The sequence below is a fragment of the Tasmannia lanceolata genome, unplaced genomic scaffold (assembly GCF_043159265.1).
Source record: "Tasmannia lanceolata isolate RefF3 unplaced genomic scaffold, GAP_Taslan_0.1 ptg000023l, whole genome shotgun sequence".
Lineage (NCBI taxonomy): Eukaryota > Viridiplantae > Streptophyta > Magnoliopsida > Canellales > Winteraceae > Tasmannia > Tasmannia lanceolata.
In genome coordinates this window covers 19,369,595-19,388,691 of record NW_027518700.1, presented here as the reverse complement: position 1 = coordinate 19,388,691, position 19,097 = coordinate 19,369,595, and the positions used below count along the sequence as shown (strand labels likewise).

At 37.3% G+C, this 19,097-nt stretch overlaps 1 protein-coding gene across 4 annotated transcripts in view; it reads left to right on the top strand.

Annotated features, from left to right (window-relative positions):
• Nucleotides 1–2,718: 2,718 nt before the first annotated feature.
• LOC143856348 (squamosa promoter-binding-like protein 3) overlaps nt 2,719–19,097 on the top strand; it is a 36,860-nt gene continuing 20,481 nt past the window's right edge. The window contains exons 1-4 of one of the 4 annotated variants that reach the window (XM_077366546.1): nt 2,719–2,873; nt 4,172–5,061; nt 5,156–6,126; nt 6,558–6,694. In XM_077366546.1, coding sequence (XP_077222661.1) covers nt 5,453–6,126; nt 6,558–6,694 — 811 coding nt within the window. In that variant the 5' untranslated portion in view covers nt 2,719–2,873; nt 4,172–5,061; nt 5,156–5,452. Of the gene's footprint in view, nt 2,874–3,833; nt 6,127–6,557; nt 6,695–19,097 lie in introns of all 4 variants that reach the window. The other 3 variants (XM_077366547.1, XM_077366544.1, XM_077366545.1) reach the window with 3 other exon arrangements.

The following is a 19,097-nucleotide window of genomic DNA, read 5'->3' as shown; positions in this document are numbered from 1 at the left end:
ATAAGCACACAAGAAGTTCTAGGGCCTAGCCTGTCTTGGTGGCCTATCAGTAGCCATGAAGCATGTAAGTGGCCAATTTTGGCCGATACCACATTTATTCCACATTGAGACTCGACATTGAGAAAAGGGGAAAGAACCCTGTGCGAGGAATTGCTAAGCAAAACTTAACCAATAAATTGGTATGATGGAATCCGTGCGGGCACTGTAGAAACCTCTATAGGTCGGAGGGTTAGGACCATCCTATGGAGATGATCTATGAGTACAACCTATTTAAGTTGGGCCTGACAAACGAAGGTTTGGATCATCCTACAAAGGGCCCAATATACTTTTGATAAAATATTGGATTTCACTCACACGAGGCATATAGAAACTTGAGAAATTATATGAGTGGGCGTACAAACACGTGATAGTGGTACTGCCCTTGATATTTGATCCAACATCTTCTCACTTTTTGAGAAGCTACCGTTGGATCAAATATCAAGGGCATACCACATTTACGTGTTTGTACGCCCATTCATCATATAAAATCGAGACGAGACAATGTTTGACTACACTTGTTTTGTCCCTCTTTCATCAGTTATGTCAAGGATCAGGACATTTCCTTTTTTTCCCTAGTCTCTCATGTGAGCATGTACAAACACGTAAATGTGGGTGCAACTCGGGTTGGGTTGGATCGGGTTGAGGTGAACCCTAACCAACCCGAGATAACATTCCCTCAACCCTAACCCGAGCCTCATGTTGAGGATGGTCAACCCTAATCCAAACCCGCCTCCAAAAATGGGGTTCAGGTTCATCTAGGGCCAAATACAAAAATACAAGAAAAAAACATAACCCTAAGAAAGTCATGATAAAATTAAAGGAGGGAGGTTGGGTTCGGGTCGGGTTGCCAAGGCCTCAACCCGAAATTAAATCGGGTTGGCTTTTCCCAACCCTAACTCAACCCAACCCAACTCGAAAAAATGCCTACCCAACTCGAGCAAAAATCGAGTTGAACTTGCATGGTTCAGGTTTAGTCCAACCCAAGTTGCACCCCTAGAGCATGTAAACTACCTTTTAGGTTTTTAGGGCGGGCAATTAAACAAGTGAAAACGGAGATCCACCCCTCCTTGCCCAGCGCGGGGCAAGGATTCCCTGATTTAAGCAGGATGAAGATTAAAAAAATTCCCCGAAGAGGGGACGGGGCAGGGATGGCTCTGGTCCTAGCCCGTAATCCTCTCTATAAAATTATATAAATATCCCTATCTATCTATAATATTACGAAAATACCTACATAAAGTTTTATATTTTAGTTTGCGCAGTGATAAATTAACTCCCAAATATCTTAAATCGACCCCATGTGTCTATCTCTCTCATCTTTCTCTCTCTAACCCAGAGGAGAGAGAAATACATATGGGGAGTCCATTTAAGATATATGGGGGTCGATTTATCACTCCCCTTCAGTTTGGAACTTTGGATTCTTATTTAATAATTATTTGATTAGATTGAAAAAAATAGAAATTGTTATTATAGTAAGACGGGATGGGGATTCCTTGCCCAAAGCAGAGACGGGAAAGGCGAATTCAACATCCGGCCTCTCCCCGTTGCCACCCCTAGGCTGTGTTCACTTGTCTTGCCGAGAAAACTTTTCGAAGGGGTCTTCTCTCACTGAATCACTCCCACCATCCTCGATGGCCTTGGTTTTTGCAGCTCCACCTTACCCCATTACTCTCTCTCTCTCTCTCTCTCTCTCTCTCTCTCTCTGTCATTCGTAGGATTTTTAGGGCTGCAAAAGGGACCTCGATCAGGGTTTCTTGGGTCGAAGGGGTTTTGAGGTTGGAAGGAGAGAAAGAAGAAGAAAATTGGGGTTTGCAGGAGGCTGGCCATCATCTCTGCCATTGAATATTGGGTTTTGCCATCTTCTCCCCAAGATCTACCACTATCTCCTTCATCTTAGACCACCTCCCCAACCATATTCGATCGTCATCCCATCCTCACCCCTGACCCCATTAGATCCGATAATCTTCCACAAACTCCGGCAATTGCGATGCTTTCAGGCAACTAACCCAACTCCTGCCATCTATTTCTCCATTGCAAACATCATCCGCCACCAAAATCCCCTACTTCCAACACAATTGTGCTTCAAACCCACTTCAGAGCCATCTCCATGGCCACCGCAACGCACATCTGACCTCCATTTTGCCTTGGCAATTCATTCCCCAAATCTTTTATCTCTATTTTTCTGCCTGAACCCACTTCAATTCCAACAAAACCCTTATTCTCTTCGCCACCATCATTATCCCCTTCGCAGGATTCCTTTTCTCTAGGTTTCTCAGGTTTCCTGGGCAACTAAACAACCGCAGGATCCCTTTTTCAGCAGTTTCTTTTCCTTTTTGCCACGTAAGATTCTTTTCTTTGAGCAAAAATAAAAGTGAATAGACCCTAGGGTTTTTCCTCCAAACCTCGTAGTTTTTCCAACTTCGCAGTTGGCCATAAAGTGTGATCAAGCGGTGCATTTCGTAATTAACAAAAAAAAGGTGTATACCTGTTCGGCTACGATTTCCCTCGGGCGATGATAATTTCAACCCTCCAAAGTGCACATTCGCCCCCTTGGGCAACTTTAACACTTTTGACGTCAAAATCACGTTAAAAGTGGAGCGAATGCGTACTGCAGGGTGTGAAAATATCACCTCCCTTTCCCATTTTTTTCTCTAGCCACCTCGAATCGTCTCTCGCTCTTCGTACTGCTCCCTGCCTCCCTTTAAAAGGCGAAGGAAAAGTTGCCACTCTGCCACTGCCTCACTCTCTCTCCTTTTTTGGCGGAAAACCCTCTCTCTGACATCGATGCCAGGCTACGCACGTGATTGACATCAGCCGTTTCCCCTCTTTTAATGCCTGTAAGTGTTCGTCGTTTTCCTCATTTGTAATCACTTTTTCTACTTCTAGAACAATCATTAAAGATCCTGCATATTTTTCTACCTACAACGCATTGATTTCAAATGCGGTAAAATTCCTCTTTACTAGAGATTGTGATCTGAACTCATCAAATTAGGTAAAATTTTTCTCTCCTTTCCAGTTTTTATGTGAAAACCCTAGAAATTTGCAGGCTTGCTAAAAGGCATGGATTACAGATGCGGTAAAAATCGATTGTGTTCTGAAGAACGCATCAAATTAGGTTAATTTTTTTTTGTCCTTTCGAGTTTTTTCAGCTGAAACCCTAGAAATATGCTGGCTTTCAATCAATGCCTCTAGCTAAAAGGCATGGATTTCAAATGCGGTAAAAAATCCTCTTTTCAACTACCCTAAAATTACTAGACCTAAAAGTACTAAAGATTGTGCTCTTAACGAATGAAATTAGGTAAACATTTTCTGTTCTTTTGAGTTTTTCAGCTGAAAACCCTAAAAATATGCAGGTTTTCAATTGAATGCGGGGAGAAAATCCAGATTTGTTCGGCTGATAATCCCTTCTGTAACTTCAAATTATGTAAATCCACTTTTTCAATTTTTACTGCTGAAACCCTAGAAAAACATAATAGGGAATCTACTTATGCGGTAAAATTCTGTTTTTGTTTTTGTCAGAATTCAAGTACACGGTAAAAACGTGGAGTCTGGCTTTTGGATGCTTCTGATGTTTTCTTGCTTAAATTGACTTGAATTTTCCTCAATTTTTCGTTCGATTGAGTGAAACTTATTGTAAAAATAAAGAACACGTTTTTTGAAGAAAATTTGACAGTTTGTTGGATGAATTAGGTAACAGTGTTGAAAGCGATTTGATTCTTTGTAAGGCAATAATCTTGTCTTTTTCTGTGGAAATAAGTACCATTAAGTGAATGAATGGTGGTTTATTGATGGTGTAGGTGCGTAAGTAGGCCAAACAGTGATTTTTCCCTCTTTTGGATGGTTTAGGTCAACAATCCGTGTCTTTATTGAGGAAAAGAAAGCAAAATTTTGGGATAATTGAGGATTAAGTTGAGATATGCACTAGTTTAGGTCGAAAATTGTTGTCTTCTTTCAGGAAACAGGAATGCTTTTGCAAGTAATAGATGGATTTGATTGAATGTTCTGCTTCTAGACAAGCCTTAGGAATGTTTCTGGTAAAACAGTAAAAAGTGTGTTTTCGGGTGTTTAGCGTTCTGAGATTGGGTTTTGCAGGAGAAATCATGATGATTTCTTTGAATTAGTTGGTGAATTTCAGGTCGTGGAGGTCAGATTTTCGGTGGAAACCCTAAGCACCTGAAGTATGCTTCAGTTTTTCAAAAGATTATAACAGCAGAAGATTAATATTATAACAGCAGCAGAAGTTCTATTGAATTGAAAGTGGTCCATGGAAAAAGTGATAGGTGAATTTCTGATGCTAGAAAGTAGTTCTGTGGACAAAAAGTTAGTTGAGTTTCTTAATGGTATTCGTAACTTCCCATAAAGGTCACTGTGTCAAAGAGGGAGTGGGGACGGTTCTAGAGCATTGAAGAAACTTTAGTAGCTCTTCAGTATAGGTGGGGAAAGGAAGATCTTTTTCAAGTAAGAAGAACTTGGGATGTTTGGATTGGATGCTACAGATGTAGATTACATGGAGTAATATAACCGTTCCTGGCAACTATGAGCCGTTGGTCAGTATCTCAGCGGCACAGATGGAGAGATTCATTGACCGAAGCCATTGAAGTTGGGGGAGATCTTTCGGATTCATGTGCTTTGTGTCGATGTCTCAGAAAATTTGGCAGTTAGAAAAAGCGAGATGTGGGTATCTTAGGGCTTGGATGTTGCTCTCTGTTAGGTAGAGGTTTGGGAGTATGGTTTCACCTTGGATGAGAAGGAGATAAGTTAAAATTGGGAGAGGAGTGATGGGTTGAAAGCGATGCTTTTTAGAGCCAGATTGTTCTTCTCTATCATTTGCCACCGTTCGTCTGTCTGTATCATTTGAACCAGGGGGTTTAATTTAACCTTTTAACCTGGTCTTTCCCTTAAGGCTCAGGGAACAGGGGATCTAACTTGTTCTTTCCTGAGGAACATCAGGGGGATTTGCTACCCGCCATATATGCATACTGCTGAACATGACGAGCCGTGCATTTTTATGACATGATTTTGGAGGTAAGCTTGATTTGTCCCTGCCATTGATACCGGAGTGTTTAGGTGTGTCCTTGTTTTTGGGTTTTATCTTCTGATTGGGATCTTTATTTTGCAGTTACCTGTAATTCCGAAGATTTTGCATCAATCTCTTGTTCTAGCTTTGTATTTGATTGTTTTGGGGTTGAGGTGGAGTGGAGTTCATTTAGTTATAGCTATGGATCTGTTGTTCAGTTCCCTGGGATTTTCTGAGTATAGGGTTTCCCTCTCGAGTCCCTGCTAGATTGTAATTGTTTCTTCTTATTTTCTGATTTTATGCTTGTGGAACCTAGCACTGTATGATGGAGACTGGTATATTCACTTGCTGTAGAGAAATATAATATGTGAATTCGGTGTCTGAGGGAACTTTTCTGTGATGGAGTGGAATGCAAAGACTCCCTCGCTATGGGATTGGGATAATCTGGTGGTTTTCAACGGGAAAGTTAGTGAGATTCCCAAGCAGGTACAAACAATGGACTGGGGGATTGAGGGAGAAGGAGGGATCGATAATGGATCTGTTTATTCGTCTGGTGCCGGTGGTTGTTCTGGATCTGATTTGGGTAATGGCTCTTCCTCCAAGAGCTCAATCTCAGCCTCCGTTGATTCTTCATCAAAGGCTGCAATCAAAGCATCTGAGTTTAACTTTCAAGTAATCGAAGACTTTCCTAAAGATCTTCACAAAAAGAAGGAATTTGCCAGGGTGGAAGACACGGGAATGTCTCCAGGACTGGTGCCATCAGTTGGCTCTGGGGAACCGCTGATTGGTTTGAAGCTTGGTAAGAGAACATACTTTGAAGATGTTTGTGCTGGGAACACCATTAAGACCTCATCTTTATCTGGGATTCCTACATCATCCATTAATTCTGTCAAGAAGTCTAGGGCATCATATCAGAGCATGCAGACCCCACGCTGCCAAGTCGAAGGTTGTAATGTCGACCTCACTGCAGCTAAAGAATACCATCGCAAGCACAGAGTCTGTGAAGACCATTCCAAATGTCCAAAGGTCATTGTTGCCGAGCAGGAGTGCCGGTTTTGCCAACAGTGTAGCAGGTAAATCTCCCACAATAGTCATTATTGTTTGAAGAAAGCTTTATGATGAAACTGATTTGATCTATTTAGTTTGTTACTTGCTCCAGTTTACCTCTGCTTACGTTGCTGGTGAAATTCTTTCATTTTCTTCTTTTACATGGATTATGATCTACTGGCTGAGTCATGCATCTTCTTAGTGGTAGTTTTAGATTGTTTTACTGATACTACCTGTGTTAGTTGCAAGCAAGGATTGGTCAAAATCTTATTTCCGCCGAAATTTTAAATTTCGGCCCCGGCCGAAATCCAAAATTTCGGTATTTCGGCTGAAATTTATAACCATGGTTACAAGATCTGGTTAATTGAAAATATTATTTCTGCCTTTCAACTTATGACCAGCTTGTTTTAATTGTTTTCAAGTATATCAATGTAACAGTCACTTGACCATTTTGAAGGTTCCATGATTTATTGGAGTTTGATGAGAAAAAGCGAAGCTGTCGCAGACGTCTATCTGATCATAATGCACGTCGCCGTAAGCCACAGACAGATGCAATGCCATTCAATACTGGAAGGATGTCTTCATCATTTTATGGTACTATTTTCATTTCTGAGATTTTCCTATTCTGCTTTTCCTTCCCTTGGGGTTCTTAGTTTTACTGGATGAACTGAAACATACCATATGACTGTATATCGTGCTCATGCTTGCAAATTAACAATGATAAATGATTTGTATGTCAATAGCTTCTAGTTAATGACTCCTCATCTTTCTTGTATCTTCATGCAACTAATACCATTCTTTCCACTAGCTACACACTTGCACGCATTGTCAGCTCCCCTTATATATTTTTCTGTTTGTGGGTTGCAACTGTTACCTGTGTAAATTCTGCCTAAAAGAATCAAACAATCAAATCCTATTCTAAGTTGAAGATGTAACTGGGATGAATTGAAGTTCTGCCTTAGCCTTTTCCATGAGATAACCAAGATGGACCCATTCGTGTTGATTCAAGTTGGTTGTAACAAGAAGGAATGAACAAATTGCTTTTGACACCATTGTTTGAACCTCCAAACCCTCAAGGGAGGCATTGTCAAGCCTTTGTTTTGGCAAGTTGACCATCATGTGCCATGATAGGTTGCTTTAGTTCCCAATGACTCTCTGGAGATTATATTGTACATCATTGCATGCAATACTTGAATGAGCACGGGACCAGATTGATTACTCCACTTTTGTATTCTACATGATCTTTGCTAATGTAACGACCAGGATTTTTGGATAACTCTAAACCTGAATGGTTAACAACAGACATCAATTTTTTTTTCAAAAATTTGAAACTCAATTAAAAGCTTACTAAAGGATCTAACAAGAGGATTTGACATAATTACAAAAAAAAAAAAAACAGAAACAAACTAAGAATAATACGGATAGCCGTGAAGGCCATACAACCACACCAAATACTCTATCCTCGCTCTAGCACACCCCTTTTAATTCTAGATCTCTTCGTTAGCATGTCATCCAATGCTGCAAAACTTGCAGCAAAACCTGTGTGGGATTTTTTTAAGGGGTTAGTTCAACGAACTAAGTAGACTCATTCGGTACTTAAACAAATACAATTAAACAACTCTTGAATATAAAAGCATACAAATTAATTCAATAGTGAACATGTGATAACCATTATTTCAAAATTGAAACATGAAATATTAATAAAAGAATACGTCATAATATCCATTGAATGTGAATCTACTGATCTCATAAAACATACACCATTTTGCATTTAAGAGGTTTATGTTTATTATTAATTTAATGCATGAGACGACTCCCCAAGGCAATCCAGCTCCTCATATCTTGTTATCTTGCCTCCAATACGTTCCACTACCCTTGTCTACAGGTAGTGGGTATGAAGGACTTTATACGGCGTGCTTAATAGCCACTCCGCCTCTTGACATCATGGTCTAAGAGGATGCATTTACTGTCGAGGGGTTGCGCTACTTTTAAATTTCGACCGAAATCCGAAATTTCGGACCAAAATTTTTCGAAATTTCATTTTTCGCCATTTACCAAATATCGGACTGAAATTTCTGTTCGAAATTTCGATTAAATGCCATTATTTAAAAAAAAAGTTTTACGAAATTTCAAAATTTCGGTCCGGCATTTCGAACTAAATTACGAAATGTTGGACCGAAATTTCGGTTTTCGGTGGGGTCTGAAACGGTTACTGAAACCGAAATTTTAAACCATGGCTAAAACCCGAGGCCGGCTTGGAATATCATTATTCCTGGACGACTCATACCTCCACCCAATCCACCAAATTATTTTCCCAATGCCTTTGTTTCTTACCCGTTTTTCTGGTATATATTCCATATATTTTTTTTCAATATCTTAAAGATATTTTTAGCAATTTTCTTGTTTCCTACATTTTTCTTTTTCCTTTAATAAGGAATCATAACATTCATCTTTTGTAAGCTACTGGCATAGCATCATTTTCCAATATTTGCTGCATGCTACTAATATAATCACACACGAGAGCGAGATGCATATTAATAAGAAACAATCATCTTAACTACATCATTAGCATGAACAATTCTATGTCTACTAAGAATTTTCATTGTATGCATATAAATCAATCATTGCTTAAGAGTAGAAGTTTAGGGCACCGTCACCTACCTTGAATTCAAACCTGACTTTGTGAGAGAGTCTGCGAATATCTAAGTGAGTGGGGGATGATGTTAAACATGAAAGTAAGAGACCACACACACTAAGTTTTTCACAATTTTAAGTTTCCTTCTAAGTTGAGTTATGGAAATCCTTTTATGCTTAAATGTTCTCTTTTACCCTAGACTACCTCCCAAATGAGATCACACTTCTAGGTCTATATATACATTCGTTTGTAACTAACGAAATGATAAATAAATAAAACTAATGAAATTATAGTTCTCATATGTGTAAGTAACTGACGAAATCTTGGAATTATATCCTGTATATGGTTTTGCAAAACTGATGAGAATCACGAGTTTTCATTCCCATATTCTCGCATATATGAAATTGATATGAATCATGGATTTTATACACAAACCCTTTGTACATGAGTATACTACCATTGATCTTCATTTATACAGTTCATGCCCTAAAATTATGAATCTTTTTTATACGAGGATATGCACACGAAAATTTATATACGTAAGAATATATAAATTTAAAATCAAGATTTAGGTAATTAAAACATGCACATAAACAAAAACTAATCAAATTATGATTTTGTTACAAATATGTGTACGAATAGCTGTTAAAAACATCAAAATATATGTATAATTTATTTATGCCCATGAATAACAATCAAATCTTAGAGTTATATATATTAAATAAAATTTATGATTTAACAATATAATATAACATAAAAATTTTAGATTTAAGACTACATATTTATACTCATATTTCGATATAAAATTTTAGATTTAATTAAATAATATTTCTAGATTTAATAAAACTAAGAAATTCATAGCTTTTAATAAATTAATTACTGCATCATGTTTCAAATTTATTTAATATCTGAAAATTACTTTTAAAAAAAATAAAAAATTAACTGTTATGTTTCAGATTTAATATAAAATTCGAAAATCATGTTTTTAATATATATTTATGACTATTAAAAAAAATAAAAAATCTTTTATATACACATACAACTGTTAGGTTTGGAAATTAATTTTCATTCACACAATCTTTATATATATAATTATATATATATATATATATATATATATATTATTCAATTGTTGATTTTGGTAATTATTATACATACACGAAAATCATAGTTTTATTCACATAGATCAACTGTTGAATATTTAGAGATATATATGAATACGAAAATCATGATTTCTTACACATTCAACTGTGAAATTTTAGGAATTAATGTAATTACGAAAATCATGTTTATAAAAGAAAAACATTGATTAAAACCCTAAATATTTTGGGAAATACACTTGAAAAAGAAAAAGAAAAAGAAAAAGAAACGATTAGGGCACTTACCCGGACAAGACTAAGGCCACAAAACTATTCTTCTTCTTCTTCTCTTTTTTCTTCTTTCTACTCTCTCTCCACCATTTGGGCGTGATCAACGAGAGTGGGAATAAAGTCACGTTTCGGGTTTTTATAAGAAAAGTCTTATTTTCTATGTTTCCTACTAAATCTTGATAAGTTTAGTTACTTTCCTAATTTGTTTCAATTACAAGGTGAGTTTCCTAATTCTATTAGGTCTCTTTTATTCTTATCTTATTACTTAAGTTAACTAAAAAGGAAAATACTAAATTTTAATATTGGCACTCCTAAAAAATTGCCTAATAAGACAAAACTCGTAACTATTCCTAACCCTAACAGGAAAAAGATCATAACTTACTCAAATCACGCCCGAATCACTAATCTTGGGTCCGTTGGATTGATATTCGAAAGACCCATCTACCGGGACCAAATCATGTCGAACGGATAAGATTTGATGCCCCAAAAATTGGTTATACTAAAAAATATGAAAATACACCATGATTTTTGTTCTGGGGATCTACGGTCCAGATTGAATTAAGGTTATTAATGTTCTAGGCCCGTGTGAGGCCGGGTATTTACATTCTACCCCTTTAAAGGAATTTCGTCCCCGAAATTTGACTCCTTAATTTCCTTTAACTTAGAGTTTTTTATGTATTAAAGTTACAAGACTAAGGCGATATGCAAACAACACAATCAAAGGAGTGTACCTCTCCAAACAATGTTTGAAATTTTTTAAGTTTGATACGGTTTGTGAATTTGAAGGGAAAATTTAATAATTAACAGACAACGTATTAAGGATTTCATTAGAGTGTATCTTATTCAAACGATTTATTACGGCGTTCATTAGTTCTGTGTGTCTTTAGCGAATAGTGTATCATAAAATTTACTTATGAACAAGCAACGTCTGATGATATGGCTTGGTTCATTATTCGTGTTGTCAAATGTGATTAAGTAACGTGTGCTGGTGAAGCGTTTTCTTTAAAGTGTTTTATGATAATAGCCCGCATAGTTTTTAATTAAGTCCTGTCTAACTATCCCTTTCCTATGATGTACCCATACTAGTATAGTTAACTCGCATACTAACTAGATTGCCCCTAGTCCACATGAGCCGAGCTCACTTCCTCACACAATTAACTCAATACCAGATTATCCCAGTCTATGTGAGAGAATAACATAATAATATTTTTTTTCTTTTAAACGAAACAAGCACTGTCAGCGCGTTTGAGTCCACTGTACCGTCCCATACCAGCATAGTCAACCCTCACGCAACCAAGCTCTCAATATGTTTGAGTTCACTACATTGTCCCATACCATCATAGCCAACCCTCACCTACTAAGTGTTCTTGGTTCGCCTAAATCGCCCATGGAGCTCTCACCTAAACTTTTAATCTTCCACCACACAACTTGCCCTAATGTCAACCAGGCGTCCCCGATGCACGTGAGTCCGTTAAGTGGTTTCTTACAGCACAATTAACTCATGTGCCCCATACACACAAATCTATTGTGTCGTTTCCTAATTGCTCCTTCCCTGCATCTACCTTCCTATGATGTAACCAAACTCATGGGCGCACCTCAGTTCACTAAACCTATGCTCTAATACCACCTGTAATGACCCGGATTTTTGGATAACTCTAAAGCCGAACTGTTAACAAAAGACATCAATAAAAAAATTTCAAAACTCAATTAAAAGCTTACTAAAGGATATAATAAAAGGATTTGATATAATTACAAAAAAAAAAAAACAGAAACAAACTAAGAATAAGAGGGATAGCTGTGAAGGCCATACAGCCACACCAATTACTCTATCCTCGCTCTTGCACACCCCTTTTAATTCTAGATCTCCTCGTTAGCATGTCATCCAATGTTACAAAACCTGCAGCAAAACCTGTGTGGAATTTTTTTAAGGGGTTAGTTCAATGAACTAAGTAGACTCATTTGGTACCTAAACAAATACAATTAAACAACTCTTGAATTTAAAAGCATACAAATTATTCAATGGTGAACATGTGATAATAATTATTTCAAATTGAAACATGAAATTTTAATAAAAAAACACGCCATAATATCCATTGAATGTGAATCTACTGATCTCATAAAACATACAATATTTTACATTAAAGACGTTTATGTTTATTATTAATTTAATGCATGAGACGACTCCCCAAGGCAATCCAGCTCCTCATAGCTTGTTACCTTGCCTCCAATACGTTCCACTACCCTCGTCTACAGGTAGTGGGCATGAAGGGCTTTTTACGACGTGCTTAATAGCCACTCCGCCTCTTGACATCATGGTCTAAGACGATGCATTTACCGCCAAGGGGGTGCGCTAAAATCCAACGCCGGCTTGGAATTTCACTATTCTTGGATGACTCATACCTCCGCCCAATCCCCCAAATTATTTTCCCAAGGGCAATTATTTTCCCAATGCCTTTGTTTCTTACCTGTTTTTTTCTGGCATATCATACATATCTTTTTTTTCTCAATATCTTAAAGATATTTTTAGCAATTTTCTTGCTTCCCACATTTTTCTTTTTCCTTTAATAAGGAATCATAACATTCATCTTTTGTAAGCTACTGGCATAGCATCATTTTCAATATTTGCTGCATGCTACTAATATAACCAAACACGAGAGCGAGATGCATATTAATAAGAAACAATCATCTTAACTGCATCATTAGCATGAACAATTCTATGTATTCTAAGAATTTTCATTGCATGCATATAAATCAAACATTGCTTAAGAGTACAAGTTTAGGACACCGTCACCTACCTTCAATTCAAAGCTGACTTTGTGAGAGAGTGCAAATTTCTAAGTGAGTGGAGGATGATGATAAACCTGAAAGTAAGAGACCACACACACTAAGTTTTCCGCAATTTTAAGTTTCCTTCTAAGTTGAGTTATGGAAATCCTTTTATGCTTAAATGTTCTCTTTTACCCTAGACTACCTCCCAAATGAGGTCACACTTCTAGGTCCATATATACATTCGTTTGTAACTAATGAAATCATAAATAAATATAACTAATGAAATTATAGTTCTCATATGTGTAAGTAACTGACGAAATTTTGGAATTATATCCTATATATGGTTCTGCAAAACTGATGAGAATCACGAGTTTTCATTCCCATATTCTCGTATATATGAAATTGATATAAATCATGGATTTTATACACAAACCCTTTGTACATGAGTATACTAAGAATTTCATGGATCTTTATTTATACAGTTCATGCCCTAAAATTATGAATCTTTTATATGTGAGGATATGCACACGAAAATTTATATACGTACGAATATATAAATTTAAAATCAAGATTAAGGTAATTAAAACATGCACAGAAACAAAAACTAATCAAATTATGATTTTGTTACAAATATGTGTACGAATAGCTGTTAAAAACATCAAAATATATGTATAATTTATTTATGGCCCTGAATAACAGTCAAATCTTAGAGTTATATATATTAAATAAAATTTCAGATTTAACAATATACTTAAACATAAAAATTTCAGATTTAAGACTATATATTTATACGCATATTTCGATATAAAAATTTCGGATTTCATTAAATAATATTTCCAGATTTAATAAAACTAAGAAATTCGCAGCTTTTAATAAATTAATTAACTGCATAATTTTTCGGATTTATTATATGAAAATTACTCTTTTTAAAAAAAAATAATTAACTTTTATATTTCAGATTTAGTATAAAATTCGAAAATCATATTTTTAATATATATTTATGACTTAAAAAAAATAAAAATCTTTTATATACAGATACAACTGCTAGGTTTGGAAATTAATTTTCATTCACAAAATCTTTATTTATATATTATTCAATTCTTGATTTTGGTAATTATTATACATACACGAAAATCATAGTTTTATTCACATAGATCAACTGTTGAATTTTTAGGGATATATATCACTACGAAAATCATGATTTCTTACACATTCAACTGTGAAATTTTAGGAATTAATGTAATCACGAAAATCATTTTTATAAAAGAAAAACATAGATTAAAACCCTAAATATTTTGGAAAATACACTTGAGAAAGAAAAAGAAACGATTAGGGCACTTACCCGGACAAAACTAAGGCCACAAAACTCTTCTTCTTCTTCTTCTTCTTTTTTCTTTCTACTCTCTCTCTCTCTCTCTCTCTCCACGATTTGGGCGTGATCAACAAGAGTGGGTAGGGGTGTAAACGAGCCGAGCCGAGCTTGGCCAGGGTCGGCTCGGCTCGTTAAACTCACTAGTGAGGCTCGGCTCGGTCAGGCTCGCGAGCGGCTCGCGAGCCTTACCGAGCTCGGGTTATATTATGTTCACACCCCTCATCTTCCCTGGACAGCCCTACTAGTGTAATTTGACTACTTTTTTTACACTATGGGGGGTGGTCCTAGTAACAAATGGGGTTCCAAAAATGAAGTGACATATTTTGCCCCCCCCTTTCACTCCATGGACAACCCTTTTAATGTATATATTAATAAATAATATATATATTAAATTCTTAACGAGCCTTAACGAGCCGAGCCGAGCCTGGCCTAACTCGGGCTCGGCTCGTTAAGGATTCGAGCCGAGCTCGAGCGAGCTTCCGAGCCCGAGCCAAAATTGACACCCTTAAGAGTGGGAATAAAGTCACATTTCGAATTTTTATAAGAAAAGTCCTATTTTCTATGTTTCCTACTAAATCTTGATAAGTTTAGCCACTTTCCTAATTTGTTTCAATTAAAAGGTGAGTTTCCTAACTCTATTATGTTTTTTTTATTCTTATCCTATTACTTAAGTTAACTAAAAAGTAAAATACTAAATTTTAATATTGGCACTCCTAAAAAATTGCCTAATAAGACAAAACTCGTAACTATCCCTAACCCTAACAGAAAAAAGGTCATAACTTACTCAAATCGCGCCCGAATCGCTAAATCGTAGGTCCGCTAAAATACCCATCTATCGGGACCAAAATCATGTCGAACGAACAAGATTTGATATCCCAAAAATTGGTTAGGAGCTCTCACCTAAACTTTTAATCTTCCACCACACAACTCGCTCACATGTCAACCAGGCATCTCTGATGCACGTGAGTCCGTTAAGTGGTTTCTTACAACACAATTAACTCATGTGCCCGGTACACACAAATCTATTGTGTCCTTTCCTCATTTTGCCTGCATCTACCCTTCCTATGATGTACCCAAACACACAGGTGCACCACAGATCACTAAACCTATGCTCTGATACCGCCTGTAACGACCCGGGTTTTTGCATAACTCTAAACCCCGAACCGTTATCAAAAGACATCAATTTTTTTTTCAAAAAATTTGAAAACTCAATTAAAAGCTTACTAAAGGATCTAACAAGAGGATTTGACATAATTACAAAAAAAAAAGCAGAAACAAACTAAGAATAAGACGGATAGCCATGAAGGCCATACTGCCACACCAATTACTCTATCCTCGTTCTAGCACACCCCTTTTAATTCTAGATCTCCTCATTAGCATGTCATCCAATGTTGCAAAACCTGCAGCAAAACCTGTGTGGGATTTTTTTAGGGGGTTAGTTCAACGAACTAAGTAGAGTCATTAGGTACCTAAGCAAATACAATTAAACAACTCTTGAATTTAGAAGCATACAAATTAATTCAATAATGAACATGTGATAACAATTATTTCAAATTGAAACACGAAATATTAATAAAAGAACACGCCAGAATATCCATTGAATGTGGTGAATCTACTGATCTCATAAAACCCACAACATTTTATAGTAAAGAGGTTTATGTTTATTATTAATTTAATGCATGAGATGACTCCCTAAGGCAATCCAGCTCCTCATAGCTTGTTACCTTGCCTCCAATACGTTCCACTACCCTCGTTTGCAGGTAGTGGGCATGAAGGACCTTTTACGACGTGCTTAATAACCATTCCGCCTTTTGACGTCATGGTTCAAGGGGATGCATTTACCGCCAAGGGGGTGCGCTAAAACCCAAGGCCGGCTTGGAATTTCATTATTCCTGGACGACTCATACCTCCGCCCAATCCACCAAATTATTTTCCCAGTGCCTTTGTTTCTTATCCATTTTTCTGGCATATCATCCATATCTTTTTTTTTCCAATGTTTTAAAGATATTGGGGTCGGTGAACAGGGCTACTGTCAAGAGTTTGGGAGGAAAAGCAAATTGGGATTTTATTTCTTTGGACGCTTTGGGGCAGCAGGGGGTATCTTAACTACTTTGGATCAATCGAAATGGGAGATTCGAGACTCTTGGGTAGGTAAGTACTTGCTGTCGATTGTTCTCAGAAAGGTGGGGGAACTGGTAAAAGTGACTTTCTCAGTTATCTGTGGTCCTTCAGTCAGGGAGGAGAAAAGATATTTATGGGAGAAACTTATAGAAATTAGGGGGAATTGGACTCATCCTTGGTGTATTGGGGTGACTGTAATCAGATGCATTGAAGAGAGACATGGGTGTAGAAGATTGAATCAAAATATGGTCGCTTTCGCGGACTTCATCGCAGATAATGAGTTGATTGACATTCCTTTGATGGGGGCACAATTCACTTGGGCTAGAACTTCTAGTAAGAGTCGTATCGACCGATTCTTGTTTCGCCCAGAGTGGGTTTCCCTTTTCCCTAATCTTTGTCAGAAGGTGCTTTTCCATTCAGTCTCAGATCATTGCCCACTAGGCCACTATTGCTTGACCTGAGATTGGATTCGTGGGGCCCTTTTCCCTTTAGGTTTGATTTGGCTTGGCTTGAAACTCCGAAGTTAGAAGAGATGAGGGGGGAATGGTGGGTTTCGTATAGGGTTGACGGGTCGGTAGACTCAAATTTATGAAGAAGAGACTAAAAGAATTGAATTCAAACAGGTTAGTGGCAAATTCAGAAAGAAAGTGATGGTTGCAAAGGAGAATCAAGGAAATCTCTTTGGCTGACGAGGGCGGTTTAGCTTCAGAGGAGGATCTGAATGAGTTGGGGAGAGTCAAAGAAGAACACAAATGTTTTTTGGTACAGGAAGAAATCCCGTGGAGGCAAAAAGCTAGAGCCAATTGGTTAAAGGAGGGGGATAAAAACACAGCTTACTTTCATGGCACCAGGAGGAGAAATAACAGAATTGAGGCTTTGGAGATTAATGGGACTATCTCTTACAGCCTAAGTTATAAATTCCATTTCGTTCGCCGTTTCGTTTTGGCTACCGGAACGGAATGTTTCAGTGTTTCGTTCGTTTCGTTCGGCGTTTCGTTTGAAACTTTTCGTTCCACTACGATGAGGGAATTTTTTTTAATAGTTAAAAATATGAAAAAAAATCCAAAAAAAAATCAGAAATTGTGAGAAAAATAGAAGAAACAATTAATTGAACAAAATATGTGGAAGATCCAACATTTACTTAGAGGAAAATCACTATCAGCTGAAATGCCTGTGTTGACCAGTCTGTTGACCAGTGCGTTGACCAGTGCTTGACAAGATGAAAAATTTTTAGAGACCAAATTATGAAACTTTTTTTACCTGACTTTTGGGATTTAATAATGTTTGGACATGATAGATTTTATGAATTTTTAAAATTAGAAAAATACCCCATCGTTTGGAATTCAGGATTTTGACCCGACCCATTTTTTCGCATTTTGTACTAGAACTGGAAAGTTGACTTTTTATCCTTTTAGATTTGGGTCTTGAAACTATTTTTAATAGATCCAAATGGGGGGTATTCCCTTCTTTACATGTAAATCTTAAGTAAATGGACAATAAAATAATAAAGACATCTACGAATTCCGGACGAAATAGCACATTCCGCCTGTTTCGTCCGAAATTCCGGCCGGAATGGACCGGAATTCAGACCGGAACGGCATATATGGCTGTTCCGTTCCGGATTCCGGCCAGGAACTGGAATTCCTGTCCATTCCTGCCGGAACGGAATGGAATTTATAACTATGCTAATAGCAAATAAGCTATTTCCATGGAAGTCTTAGAATTTTATAGGTCGCTATACGCTTTGGAAGGGATAGTGGGGCAGTGCACCCCATGTTAGAAGAGGTGGCTTTTAAAGTCCTAGAAGAGACAATGGGGTGGCGTTGGAAAGGCCTTTCTAGGAAGAGGAGGTGGAGAAAGGGGTTTTCTCTATGGGCCGTGATAAAGACCTGGGCCCTGATGGTTTTTGTGTTGCATTCTTCGAGTCTTGTTGGGGCTATGTGAAGGAGGATATATTGAAATTCTTTCGAGAATTGGGATGGAGTTGGATATAGGTACCAACACGACTTTTATTGCCTTATTACCAAAGTAAAGGGTGCAGTGAAGGTTTCTGATTTCAGGCCTATCATTTTGGTGGGCTGCCTCTATAAAGTTTTGGCAAAGGTCGTAGCTGAGAGATTAAAGGTGGTGCTCCCTCTTATTATTTTTGAAAATCAATATGCGTTTTGTTATTCAGAGGCAGATCTTGAATAGCTCTTTGGTGGCGAATGGAACAGTGGATTGGATGGCAAAAACAGGAATGGGAGGTGTGATATGCAAGTTAGATATGGAAAAAGCATATGACAGAGTTGAATGGCAGTGCTTGGATTATTTACTTGGGAAGATGGGTTTCAGAGATAGATGGCAGGGATGATTAGGAGTTGTCTATCCTCTGCTTGGTTCTCCATTCTCATTAACGGCTCCCCAAAAGGCTTCTTTAAGTCCTCGAGGGGTTTACTTTAAGGGGATCCCTTATCTCCTTTTCTCTTCGTTCTTGTGGCAGAATCTTTGAGTTTGTTAATGGAGAAATGCAGATCCTTGGGGCTTGTAAATGGTGTAAAATGCGGCCAGAATGGAGTAGAGGTTTCACATTTACAGTTTGCGGATGATACTTTATTATTCAGCTCCCCTCAAATCTCAAAGATCATGAATCTTAAGGCGGTTCTAAGGTGCTACAAACTTATTACAGGGCAAAGATCAAAATTTTCAAAATCTAGGATGTATGCTGTGAACGTAGCAGAGGCATAAGCG